General features: G+C 36.7%; 1 protein-coding gene across 1 annotated transcript in view; it reads left to right on the top strand.

The window, feature by feature from the left end:
• DPYD (dihydropyrimidine dehydrogenase) overlaps positions 1 to 14,668 on the top strand; it is a 338,474-nt gene that overhangs the window by 197,432 nt on the left and 126,374 nt on the right. The window contains exon 15 of the mRNA XM_029963231.1: positions 9,543 to 9,707. Within this exon, the coding sequence (XP_029819091.1) occupies positions 9,543 to 9,707 (165 nt within the window). The remainder of the gene's footprint in view (positions 1 to 9,542; positions 9,708 to 14,668) is intronic.

Genomic DNA, 14,668 nt, shown 5'->3' on the forward strand with positions numbered 1-14,668 from the left:
TATTCCATTCTGTTCTCCTCAAATCATTAGCATTGCAACATTTGCAACATGGTTTTCTGTTCTTGTGACCTCTTACTGAAAATTAATTAATGTTTTGAGACACTGAACATTTTTCTCGTCAATCGCCTAAAGCAACCATTCATTGATTAGGTAGTTTACTATATCAAAACACTGAGATCTAAGAATTGTAGAATCATTTAGGTTGGAAAAGACCCTTAAGATTATCAAGTCCAACCAATAACCCTGAAATGCAAAAACAGATCCAAAAGTGAATGTCTGCATAGAGATGCAATTTTCTCTCAAGAACTGTAAGTCTGTTTCTCCTTCTTTGATGCGTATAGTTTCTGACCACAATGCAGTTTGACAGCAGAAATTTAATCGTGTCCTACTGCTTACACCTTTATCAGAAAACTGATAAAATGTGTGAACATTAGCAAGAAATTTTTCAAATGCCCTTCAGGGTTTTTCTTTTCTTTCTCTTCTCTCCATTCCTCACTTCCCTGTCTTTTGCAGAGAAACTGATACAAAGCTGATGAGAGTTTGGATTTGTTTTGAAAGCATCTTTTGTTCAAAGACTAATTTTAACCTTGTGATAAAGATTGCTTTTTGTATTCTGTTCAATGCAGTATCTAGTAATTGTTTGTCAAGGCAAAGTGCTGTAGGACATAATACATTTTAAAAATTATCTTTTGTAATTACAGTAAAAATGTCCTTATGTTCTAATGTCCAGAAAACAAACAAATATCTCAAAAAATAAAAAAATATTAAATTTAATGTTTTAATTTTAAATCAGTATGACCTTGCATTATAAAAAGTGGGGGGTTTTAAGCTGCTCGAGTGAATGTAATTGTAAACAAAGATCAGAACTTAATTTTCTTGTGAAATATATAAATCAACTAGAAAATATTTGTAGATTTGACATAAACATTATAGTTACCATTCTAATTTCTAATTATTTTGTACTTTTACTCATAATTTGTATTGTATTTGAATGTCCTAATTTATTTTAAGGAGCTTTAGTTTATAGTATTAGGACTTCTAGACAAACCATCATGTATGACAAAGATTGAGGGACAGCTATTGTTTTGAGCAAGGGCAGCAAACCATTTCTATTTGACTTGCAGCAGGATGGGATTGTTCCACAATTTTTCTAAGGTAAAGAGAATAAATTTTTTTTTTAATACACTGATACAGTCAGATTATCTAAAGAGCTTGGAATTTTGCTGTCTTTATCACAAGTTGTCAGTACTGATGGCCTACTGTCTGAGAATTGCATTAGTAAGAAGGGTGGTGTGCTGAGCAAGCAGCAATGATAAAAGCTTGGGTAGAAATTAAGTTTGACCTCTGTAAATTTTGTAGTTTCTCATGCATTCTCATGGTTAAATCTTAAAGCATTAATGAGACAGTATAGAAAAACATCAGATGTATAGTAACTAAACCTCTAACTTGTTGTTTCTCTTTTACACAATATGAGTGGTTTGTCAGTTTTTCTCCAAAGTCCTGACATATTGCTCTTTCCCTTATGGGGCTGCAGTCTTCTGTGCTAACTTAGTGATTTGGAAAGCCATTGTACTTGCTGAAGCTGTAGTGTTAAATTAGCTTAATAAACACAAATGAGACAGTTTAGTGTTGTAAAAGCATTTTTGAGGAAATGGTCTGTTTTTTAAAAAAATAATTTGCATAACTCAGCTTAGTGAGTCAAGAGGTAGAGTAGAATATTAACAAAGATTTACAAGCACTGTTTGTACTCCAGACTTCTTGAATACAAGATAAGTAAAGATTTGAGTACTTTCATCTTTGCAAACATAAGACAAACAGACATCAAAAGACAGAGGAGAATATTTTTAAGGTATCTTTTTCCCCTTTATAATATACCAGATCTTGTATGTAAAAGCTGAAGAAGCACAATTTGCAAGTTACAGCAAGGTTCCTTTTCAAGATCTGTTCTGTACTAGTGGAAAGATCAGAACACTTACACTTTAAATCACCAATGCAAACAATGCTGGAAGGCTGAGGAAATATTATATTTTTCAATTCAGTTCTTATTTTAGTGAAGGAACTTAAAAATAATTATTTTACATCATTTTATGCTATCTGACTTCAAGAGAAGGAAAGCAATGAAGAGGAAAGGGAGGGCTAGGTGTAGACTTCGTTCTCAAAAGCAATGAAAGAAAGGAGGTGTCTTTATGGTACTACATTTCGCATCTGGTGGTGGAGAGATTAGAGCAGTTTCTGCATGGTGGGATGTTCTGAGATAAGTTTTTCTGTCAAGGTGGTTTTAATTTTAAAAAAATGCCTCTGTATGCACTGAGGGGAAGAGGAGAGAGTGAGGAATGGATTTTGATGAGGTTTTATACTTATATGGGAAGAATAAAGTCTGACCTATTCCCTCACTAAAATAAAATACGAATGCAAGTGTTACAAATTCAACAGGCAGCGTTGTGTGCAACATAGTGGTTTGTGCACTGGAAGGTGCCAGTGGCTACATCAAACCTCCTTGGGCAGAAATCACAAGCAAATTTATTTGCCTTGCTCCATGAGCCAGAGTCTTGTTAAGTCTTGGTATGTGTTGTAAAAATCCTACTCTAGCAGATAAGGTCTTCATGGTTGTACCTGTTGGAATGGTTTTGTCTTTGTAGAGGTCCTTGCTGTGGATGTATCTTCCAGTTCAGCTGGAAAAAATTCTGAGCTTGGAGAAATTCAGGAGAGCAATTCAGTGCTTTGGGCCTCATAAAAGAAACGCTCCAGATATGTAGCATGTCTCAGTTCTGATGGAGGAGGTGAGGAGGAACAAGTCAGAAGGGATGTATAGGAACAGTGCTGTGTGCAGTGGTATTGTTACTTCAGGTTTCACTTGCCTTTTGTGGATGGTTAAAACTCCAGAAGGGGTGATACTAGACACAGTCTGGCTAGACAGCTGAGTCACAGAAGAGGCAAATCATCACAAGACCTTGAGTGAGAGTTGGCAGGGAATTACAAGGACATAAGTCTGTGATGCCATTCTATGAGGGTGTGCAAACAGCAGTGAGCCAGATTTCCAGAATGTTTTAACTACAGTGATATTAGGCAGAAAAAGGCAATGTCTCCTTCTCCATTTTTTTACATAGGTGAAATTGAAATAAAGTTCTGCTATAATTAGTGAAGACTGCAGGGAAAACTGAATCTTGGGTGTTGGGGGGTTGATTAAAGCATTTAGAAAATAAGCTCTAAAAACATTTCACAAATAGTAGATTTTGAAATCCATACAGCCTTTTCAATATATTTTTGAAAATTCGTGAAGAAAAGCACATCATATTTTGCTTAAATGACTGCGTTTTTCAGTTGCAGTACTTAGTAACTCAGTTAAAGAAGGTGGTGTATTGAATATAGTAAAGTAGAACCTTACATCTGGTTTGTTTTTTTACATTGCAGTTTACTGTCTACTAACTTTAAATATGCTGTTTTGACATACTAGACTAAAATTACCTTTAAAAGGTATTTATTTACATGTGTCCTCCACAAAGAGGCCAGTGTGGCTGCTTTGATGTTCACATGGACATTTAGTGAGCAGCAACCCCAGGAATGTGCAGACACATAGTCCACTTGGCAAGTATAATGCCCTCCCTCCCTAGAAGAAAGAAAGGTCAAATAAATTAACTTTGTTAGAAATAGTAATCTACTCATTGTGTTTAATCTTTTTTTCTCATATTAATGAAAAGAAACTGACAATGGTCACTAATTCCTATCTGCTTTCATTAGTTAAAGAGGAGAAAAGCTTAATTTGAAGTATGAAGTGACTTTCATTGACTTTGGGGACCAATGGTGCTAGAGAAGTTCTCTGTGTTTCTTGGAAGCCTCTCAGAGTGAAGAAAACTCATGTTAACGCTTGCTATAGCATGATTAAATGTATTTTTAAAATCCAAAAATCTCATTTGAAACCTTAATTGTGCTGCAGATATTTATGACTCCAGTCATATATCATGTTTAGTGGGGGTGGTCATACCTTGGAGGTGGGTAACATCAGTATTACATCTTGAGGTCACCCTTGGGATGGAGGTGTGCATTAGTGTTACATCTGTGATCTCGCTATGGTTGCTGATTCAACAGCAAGACATCTTTTTTCTCCCGTGGCTGACAGGTGCTATGTGGTTTATCAGCTACAAGGTATCACCAAGTTCCCCCTCTTGTGAGGATTTCAACAGAGCCTGGCTGCAGTGTCTCCACTCCACTCCACCCTTCATTTAGTCCCCCTTAGCATGTGTGGGAAGTTGTTCCATCCAGGGAGCAGCAATTGCATTTTCTCTCTATAATTTTCCATATTGTTACAGCTGTTTCTGTAACTTTCCACTCTGCTCCATCGTCCATTTCATCCCCCTCTTAGCATGTATGCTGACTGAAATTTTTGTAACTTTCCAGTTTCCTTTAATTTTACCCCCAGTCTTTTCCCCACAGCAACCTTGTTATTTCAAGTGTTCATTAACATATTGTTAGCTGTAATATTTTTTAAAAAATGGACAGAAAAAGAATGTTTCGAGCTCTGCAAATCAATAGAAACACATCAGAGCTTTGATATGAAGAATCATACACATTTATCTTTTTTCCTTTTATTATATTTGCCTAATATAACTGCATCAATGGAGTAGGCATGAGGTGGTATACCTCTTAGGAGACTGCTTTTCTACAACTGACCTCTTAACACATTTTACTCCAAATTTTGTGGTGGGTTTTTTTTAGTTTCTAGGAGATATGATTATGAAATAATAAGCAAACTCTGTTAATGAAGAGCTGTCTTCTTGGTTCCCCTAAAACAATAATTCTGAGAGAGAGGTGAATGGCTTGATTAATTTCTACGTGTCATTAACTTCCATGCCCTTAGATGACAGACAACTTTAATATTCACAATGTGAATTATTTCTCTGCTGATTAGTTTAGGAGAAACACACAATGATTGTACTTGTCGCATGATCTAACACTGTGCCCAACAATCCTTCAGATCCCCTAAAGCTCAAAATGTCCCTGCTGCCCAAACATGCTTTCATCACTCATTTTAGGCAGGACGGTTGTGTTTTTACAACACAAAAATCTGTGGCAATTATTAGCTGCAAATGTGGACAGTGCGAAGCAAAACAAATTTCAGAATGACTAGAAAGGTATGGACTGATGTATTGATATATACCTTTATTTAAATTTAGCTGACTAAAAACTGCTGAGAGTCTGGGCTTTATCTTTAAAATGTTTTCTCAAATCTCCCAGCCCATTAGACTTAAGTAGTTTAGAATTCAATGATCTGATTGCAGAGTTCAGAGATTATGAGAGCAAATGGGGCCTGATCAATGCCTTGGGTCGTCTTTTCAGTGTGTTAATTAATTAATCAACAGGAACAGAAATATATGTGTAATGCAAATTAACTCAGTCTCAAGTTACTAGAATACCAGAATTGGTTGTACGTGGAAGAGGGGAATCCAAAAGCAGCACAATATTGGTGCTTTTATCTATGTAACACCACTTTTCTTGATGATGTCCTGAGATTGTTTCTGTTGTGCTCTCCTGAAAAAATGAATAAGCTTTTGAGGCAAGGCAAGAAATTCAGCAACTGAAACATTCATGATTCACACCCTTGATTCCATTTGTTGTCACTGTTTCTCTTTATTTACATTAACTTCCCCCTTCCAGGTTGTTTTGCTTTAACCTAGTACTGAATACATTTCCCCTGATCCCCAAGTCTACATTAATTTGCAATATTTCCCCACAAAACAAAGTAATTTGATATGGTCTTTTCTGTTATCTTTGCCAATGATTTTTTTAGGTTTGGGGTTTTTTTCCATAGCTTTGTCTTTTTGTGTTGAAAGATATAAGCTTTATTCTCCCCTACTTGCTCTTTATTAAAAGTCTTCTATCCTTGTTCTTCTTCAGAGTACATGAAAGTTTTGTGCTACTTTTCCCAAGGACTGTTCATTGTCTCCATTGCCTGGGGAAGTTATGTACTTGATTTGTTTTGGAGATTGGAGACATTCTTCTATTCCTGTATGTGGACCTCTACTTTCAACTGTGTGCAGGGACCAGACCAACTCATTGCTCAGGTCATCTCTTTGTAACAGTCAGCTTTGCCTAGAATCAGTAAAGCTTTTAGGTTCAAACCTTGAAGTACTTCCTGTCAGGTTTCTCACTCCAGTTCTCTTATGGCTTTTTATGCAAACAGTAATTTTTATTAACAATAAAAAGGTTGTGTGCATAGTTGGGATAAAAGTTCTGGGGTTTCAGAAAAGAAAAGACAGTGCCAGCATTTGGCCTACAGTTCCTACAAACAGGGAAAGTCAGTGTTCAATTAAAGCACCAGAAGGTGGTCTGTCACAAACCCATGGACTGGAGCACTTGGACTATTTCAGCTGCTCTGCCCTTACCTACTGGTTTTGGAGACAGCAGTAGCAATAGGCCAGCCACCAGAATTTCCTGTCTTAGTGAAACAACCTGTGGTATTCTGTAAAACTCACTCCTAAGACCAAGGGCCATGAAGTTGGCTAAGCCTGCCAGTAGATCCTTTGCCTAACTCTCTCCCTGTTCAGCTTTCATAGCTGTGGCAGGAGACAGAAGACGAAGATGTTGGTAAGGCAAGTAGGTATTTCACACTCATCTCAAAGAGACAATTTTCTATTCTGTCACTTGTGTGATTTTATTCTTGTATGTACATAGACAGTGTCCTTGAATCATCACATAAGTTATAAATTCCATTTTGTTTCCATGAACTGTGAGTCTCCCGGTGTCTGGGGCTGTCATGTGCTAACGAGACAGGAGGAGTGCCAGCATGTCAATCATTACAGACTCTCTCCATCTAGTTTACTCTTAACTAGGAATGGCAATTGAGGACCGGGATCTTAAATAAGGACAGGCATATCCCTCCTGGGATGAACTAACACAAAGCAGCCAGGTGGTAATGTTTGGATTTGAAAGCCAGGAAGGATTTTAGGAAGCAGAAACAGCTTGGTCAGGAAAGATAAAGTGATGCATGGACACACCAGAGGGTTCTTGCGACACAGTGGCAGTAGGGAGGCAGTGGAAGCCGCCATTTGAAGAAGCAGGTGGTGGGGAATGGGAGATGAAGGTCTCACAGCAATGGGGATCTCACAAAATCTCAAGGAAAATTCAACAGTGAGGAAATGCAGGCAGAGAGATGAACGTGTGTTTACTGTTTCATATGTCTCTGTGTATCTCCTGTGGTCATTAAAATGAAAAATAGCTGGTTTTGAGATAGTTTGCAAAGTCTGTGCATTTCCTGATTCAGCTTTGTGGGATTCTGGAGAGATAAATTGTCGCTCAGATGTTGACTATGACTGAGCTCTGGGAAAGAGTGAATCAAAGCCATGGGGATTCAGGAGCAGTCACAGAGTCTAAGCAAAGGTCTCTGTTCCTTTGGAGACCGAAAGCAGATAGAAAAATTTCAGTGTTTTTGCGTGGAAGTAGACCGGGGCTTTGTGAGTGGCCCACAAGAGGTATAATCTAGGCTATAATATCTCAGTCTTTGAATTCTTACCTGTAGTAAAATGAAAGTCACTGGAAGAACACCAAGACTTGCACGTAGTAAGATATCAAACAGTACCATCAGTGGCTCCAAGCATTATCTGGCAAACACATGTCCACAAGCAAGCTACAAAATGAAAGTCAGACCCATGTGCATTATCATCATTCGCACTAAACCCAAAAGTAATAATTCCCACCAACTGACAGGCTGTTAGCTCAGGCTTAGTGCCATACTACTGTAGCTACATTGCTTCTGACTGCTTTGGTGCATGGGAAAAGGCAGCTTGTGGTTGCTTGCAGGATGGTCAAAGTAATCACATCAGCACATGCTTACATGCACCCTGTGTTGGAAGGACTCAGGTGAGATTGCCAGCAGTTCAGTTGTTGACTTTGTGTGTTTTCTCATACTGGGGTGATGGCCAGTGTGCATGAATAGCTTTCTACAATGAAGTCAAACTACAAGCTCCTCAGAGACAATTTAAAAGGAGTGAAATGGTTAAGAGGATAATGTGGAGCAAACTGATGTAAATGGTTCTGCATATGCTGCAATTTTTGAGATTTGTTTTGGAAGTGAAGGGAATGTACTTTGATGTATAGTTTTGGTTTGCATAAATTCAGAAAAAGTTCTGAATTTCCTTTTTTCTGAAAATATAACTTAACCGTTGAGAGGGACGTAAAACTTTTGTGATGAAAGGAAAATATTATAATAGGAAAACTGAGGATTAATGTGATGTCCATGTCTCAGACTTACTAGGTCTGCAAATAGATGAACTCGGGAGATTACTTTGTATGATTTTTACATATGTAAATGGACATATAATTATCTATATAAAATATTAGTGCATATTTACTGTATAATAATTAATTCAACTTTATAAGCAAATTAAGATTGCCTCAAATTTACATACAATGTGAAGAAAAGTCCTTTTATCCTCTGTAACTGCAGCATTTGGCAGATTCAGGAATAAATAATCTTTTGTGGCAAGGGTATGCCTTATCAAACATATGCAGATCAGTGCTAATTAATGCTAATTAAGGTTTCCTGTCTATCTAGCTGGAAAAACGTCCAAATGTTATGAAATCCAGTTAGTATGCCTATTACCCTAATTGTTTTATATGGGATGGTTCTTAATTAAAATATGTAAATTGACCTTAATTGCTATATACTAATGGAGGTTCATGTTATCTCACTAAAAATGACAAGATGGTGAGGAGGGGTACTTCAACAAATAAGTCTGATACATTTGTAAATAAATGACCTTTACTCAAAATTATTTTTAATTGGAAATTGGCAAAAGGAACATTTTGCCATCCATGTTTCTCTTTAGTTTTAAATAATGGCAGAATTTACAGTTCTTTGTTAATATATATCTAGTGACATCGCAGCTTAATTAGGACTGCTAAACAAGTCAACATTTTGTGTGTTTACTGTATGTTTCAAAATTGTTTGCTGACCTCACAATGACCTTCAGAAATGTCATGCTTTACAATATTAATCTTCTTCTTCACTATGTTTTGTTTTATTTTTTGATTTTGATCTCTTTTAATGGTACGGTTTTATTTGTGAAGTTTGATGTACTTTTGCTGGTGCCTGGCCTGTGCCTTTGCAACAGAGAGGCTGGTGAGCAGCGCCTCACTGCGAGTGTAGGACATGGACTTTGATCACCTTTGGGGAGGATAGTTCACATGTATGCTGTTACATGACTGAGGCCTACACAAGTTTCTACACAAAGTCTTACATGCCCTCTACCCAACACAGAAGCATCATTTGAATGATAATTTGTATGGCAGTTTGTAGGTGCCTCATATTGGCATTTTCTTGGTAGTTATCATACCACTTCATACACACAGGAAACATTTCTCTCCTCTGATGTAAAGAATTTAATTAGAGAATCTCCTGTTTTAGAGAACTGCCCTACAGTTGTAGCTTTTACTCATAATAATAGTAGATTTTTAAAACACTTGGTGCATTTAAGTTTATATTATATACATTGTTGATATATGCCTCTCTTTGAAAAATTTGTCTGAAAGTATTCGCTGTTTTGCAGGATATTGTGACCAATGTTTCTCCAAGAATTGTCCGTGGAACTACTTCAGGTCCTATGTATGGCCCAGGCCAAGGCTCTTTTCTAAACATTGAACTGATCAGCGAGAAAACAGCAGCATATTGGTGTAAAAGCATTGCTGAATTGAAGGCTGACTTTCCAAACCATGTAAGTGCCACTTAATCATAAAGATGCAGCATACTTATTTAGAATATCCCGTTTATAAACCTGTGAAAACTCAGATATTTAGTATTTATTAAATAGAATGCAAATTGATTTATTGACATGCAAGTAAGTTGCTAAAAACCAGAATAACCCATCCAAATATATTTATGACAGAAAATTCTGTGAAATGACTGTTATACAGAGAACAGTCATGATGTTTTACTTAGGCTGATGTTTTACTTAGGCTGATGTTTACATTCAAAGAGATAATATCAAGGAAAAGAGTTGATCCCCGTGTGAATGCTTGTCAATTCTGTTGTGAATAATTTTGTATTTGAGATTATATTTAAAGATGTAACTTATAATAATAATTGTTTCTGTGAATTAACTTTAATCATAAAGGGAATATGGTTTTTTTCATTCTTAATCCAAATGTGAAAGATAGTTATAATATTTTTATAAGCAATTGACTGCTTTAGGTGAAAAAAACAATACTTAAAGTTAACTTCACTACAAGTTTTGTTAGAGCTTGTTTGGCTCTGGGGAATATCTGTCGGAAAGGTAATAGTCAAAGCTGGGAGCAATGACTCCAGCTAGCTGGCATAAGGGTTTTTAGGTACTGTTCTAGTGGATAAGAACCATGAGGTGGAAAGTAAAATTCTCCTCAATCATTATCTCAAATGGATAAAGTCAGAAATCCTATAGCCTGCATATCTTCTCTCTTGAAGTTGTTACCTCCATGGTTCAGCTATGAGCAAAGTAAGTGAATGTTCCTGAATATATTATGACAAGAAGATAATATGTTTTATTTTTTTCTTATTCCTTGTGTTTCAATGTATCAGCAAGTATAAAAGAATTTAAAGACAACGTATTGACAGTAAAAGTTAAGTGCTGCATGTTTAATACTCCGCTGTGGATGGACTGTGTGTTTGTTTGCTGAGATTCTTGTCACTTTATTTACTGTTCTTTTTTTTTACTTATTTACTATTTCATCATAGTGAAAGTATGAACCAAAAAATAATATCCTGATTTTGATTTATTCCCTGATTTTGATTTTAACATCCTTTATCAAAATCCTGGATATTGCATGCAGGCAGACTGTTGACCATTTCTGCTGTGGGAATGCTATTCCAGTGCAGTCTTCACCAAAAATCCCTCACAGCACTTTGTACTCAAGATCAAACCATTCTCTTCTGTGAGGAAAAGCACTAGCAGCATTTCAAAAGTAAGATTTGAATTTTCTGAGACCTTGTGTCGTGTGTGGGATGAAGTCCCACTCTTCCACAATGCCTGTGGTCAGCATCTTCTGATCATCCCTCATTATATGTGAGTTATTACTTTGAGAATGTGAATTCAGATCCTGCATGTTGGCTGTGGCTGCTACTGTGGCATCTTTGAGGTTGGTAATGCCTGTGTGGGCATGGGGGAAGCAGTCCAGCAGTAGACCTTGGCATTGCTTACAGGGGTTTTTAAAACATGCCTGTGAACTCTAAGATCTGTCACAATTATAACAATAAATTTGTTGCTAACTGAAAACAATTTTTTTTTCACTAAGTAGAAGTGCCTTGGTGCTTATTATGAGATATTCTGTATAATTAAACCTTGCAGAATTTTCTTTCTCCAGTGTCTGTTCACTCCTTCAGAAAGGCTTTTTAAACTTTGTGAGTTTTATTAAAACCAAAACCAATTTCTGAGAACTGTTTGGGTGAACTTAATTACCAAGCAAAGGATGACATATTCTGTTCAAATGAAGGCCAAGCAGATGAGAATACAAGTGATTACAGTAAAAAAATTACTATGGCAAATTTTAAAAGCAAATTGAAACTTACACATAATTGCTTTTTCTGTGTAATATAAGTAATTTAAGGTAAGTTTTATCTTACAGATGAAAGGAATAAGAGCAAAATAGCTACTTCACTAGAAGATGATCACACGACAGCATCCTATCTTGTGCCATTGGGAAGAAGCAAACCAGAAAGGGCAGCCAAATTCCCCCAACAGAGGCTAGGATGTAAACTAAATTTTGCAATAGGTTGTGCAAAAGAGGACCACCAGTCACAGCTCAGTGGTAATGTCACTTAACTGTGACATGTTGCCTCTATAAATCAGAAACTAGCATCTCCCCTGTGCTGTCTTCACCCCTGTAGTGAGTGGCCGCATTCTTTGGCTCTTCTGGTTCCTGATTCTTGCTTGTGGCTTTCAGTTGTCTCTGACTGGCAGTCTTTCCCACTCTTCTCTTATACTTTCTTCTCCCTTTGACTCAGAATCCACTCCAAGAGGACTAGGGCAAAAGCTGCCACCACCAGAAACTTGCTTCAGTGCCACCAGCAGGGACTAAATTATTTGTAAGAGTCCAAGAAGAAAGAGAAGGTGCCTGGATTTTGTATGTTTGCTGGTGAAGTATTATCAAAAGCTGTGCTGTTTCAATTTGAGATTTTTTAAATTGAGTTAATTTAGTGTTACTGTTACTGTTTTTTCAGAAAACACACACACACACACAGAAATTAGATGGTAAGGTCCAAGATTATTTAAAAAAATAGAATTTTTATTATTTTTTTAAAATCAAATTTATCTGTTAAAATGATTTCCAGTTGATTGTTTTCGTTCTTGTACTTCAGTCGTCTCAGTAAGATGTTACTTCAAAAATTTGGCTGAGAACATTTAAAGCTTATATTATTGAACATTGCTTATTGTTAGATTTTCAAGGGATGCATATTTAAAAATGTTGTGTCAACTGCTTTTGTATATACCAAAAAAACAACCTTTCAGTCAGAGCACTGCAAAAGTGAGAAAAAAATGAGTCTGTTTGTATTTGTCATCTTTTTCTTTACTTTCCCAAATACTGTAGTTTTACATATTTGTACTGGACTGTCTGTCATATCCGAACATCTTCCTTACATTGTCTTTTAAGTATATTTTTCTGTGCCATGGCCACACATTCCATCTATTACCACAGGACTTTTCATTCTCTGCAATTATTAATCATCGGAAAATAGATTTTGTTTGGTAGATTTTTTTTTTTTAGTAGGAGAGACTGAGAACTTGACAGTGAGAAAAGATGAAACAATTATTTTTTTAATTTCATAGCCTAAATGTTAAAATACTGCTTAATTAATATAAAGCTGACACCTTATTGAAAAATTTTGCATCCCCACTTCCCCCAAAAAGTTGTTTATATAGTAGTATATTAGTCTAAGACTCAAGAAAAAAGTGAAAGAAAAATATCAATAATCAGAATTTTAAGACTCAAGTTTAATTACTCTTGTTTGAGAGGACTGATCACTGAAACCATAATCGTAGCCTGGTCATCTGTTTTCTTTGCTCCCTGCTATAGAGAAACATTTGTGACCAATAAAAGCTGTTCCCATGTAATACAGGTATTACCTCAACATCATGATGTGAGATAGGAAGACTCTCCCTTTCTAAGGCCTCCTTAGACTGGTTTGGAATGGCAGAGGGGAGACTTGGAAGTGGGACATGAACAGGTAGCTGGATGGGGGCTTAGCTGCTTACTGGGGTCAACCTACCACAGATGAGAAAGGTATAAAGTTGTCAATTCATGTTAAAAAGGCTAGGCTATAATTGGGACATGCAGTATTTAAAGTGCTTTAGATAAAGGGGTAAAAGAACTAATGTCACAATAAGTCCCACTTTCATTCACCAAGGAGATACCTGATTATATGGTGTGTTGATGTACTTTCAGCCAAAATGTGGCTGAAAAAATGGCAGTTTATGGCACGTTCAAGAAATTAGTTTACCTAAGAAATATGAATTTAGCCAAGTAGAACTCACCTAGTGATATGATCAGGAATGAAAACTGTGCAGAAAAAAGTAATTGCTTTTACATTAGCAAATGGCTACAAAAAAGTAGGAACTGACTGAGAAGGTGGAAAAGAAAACTATAAAACCTTGGAGGAGAACTTACTGCTAAAATTTTATATTCATGTACTTTACAATAGCTACAGATCGACCATTATCTGTGCTGGGAACTGTGAATACTGGTATTGGCAGTACACCTTGGTGTGCTGGTAAAGCAAGGAGTGGTAATCTCTTTAGCATTTTCACTGGGGAGAACAAGCTTGAAAAGAGCAATGTTTAAAAATGGTAAAATACTTCTCTGCAGAAAAACGTGAACTGAGGGTTCAGTAAGAGGGTGATGGATGCAGTTGCCAAATAGTCTTTCTAAACCTTCTTAAAACGGTAACTGGTGCCCTGTAGATGATAATAAAGTAAACAAATGAATGAAAAACCTCAGTATGCAAATTACTTTGAGTCTGAGCATGTGCAGGAGGTCACAGCAGTACAAATAAAGGGCTTTGACAGGACACTTCATAAAAGAGATTGCGGGGGAAATGTCATTCCCTACCAGGCTAACAGAAGTCCATCACAAACAAGCAAATGTCTGAGAAATTTGTACTACAAGAAAGAACTGAGATCTGGGAAGAAGATGGCAAATTGAATTTTTTTCAACATTGTTATGTTAGTATACTGAAGTCTTAAAAGTAACTTTTTGGCCTCCAAGCTCAACACAAATGAGTTTGCTCTCCTCCATGACTCTGGGGAATGTACACAGGATACCAGATTGTCAGCTGTGACACTGAATCTGTGATTGAGATATCAGTGTCACAATGTGTTGAATTGAGAAACCTCTTCTGCTAGAAACATTAAGTACTCTTGGACCCCAAAACTAAGCTGAAAACTCTTGTCTTAATGTTTGTTCTGCTGCTTGCGGAATGTTGCTGACAGTCTCTCTGACAGTTACTCAGCAGAGAGCAGCTTTTCAAGGCTGAAACTGTTAAAGATATATTTTTATTCAACATTTTGTTCAGAATGTCCCAGGAACACCTGTCGGGAATAGCCATGCTAGAGAGTGTGTGGGAACAGATCGCTGGATCCCAGGCTGGTAACCAACTTCTCTGTAGCATTGTGGGGGTTTTGTTGGTGGTTGTTTTTTGGGGATTTTT

The sequence above is a fragment of the Manacus vitellinus genome, unplaced genomic scaffold, assembly GCF_001715985.3.
Source record: "Manacus vitellinus isolate BGI_N305 unplaced genomic scaffold, ASM171598v3 scaffold_56_pilon, whole genome shotgun sequence".
Classification (NCBI taxonomy): domain Eukaryota; kingdom Metazoa; phylum Chordata; class Aves; order Passeriformes; family Pipridae; genus Manacus; species Manacus vitellinus.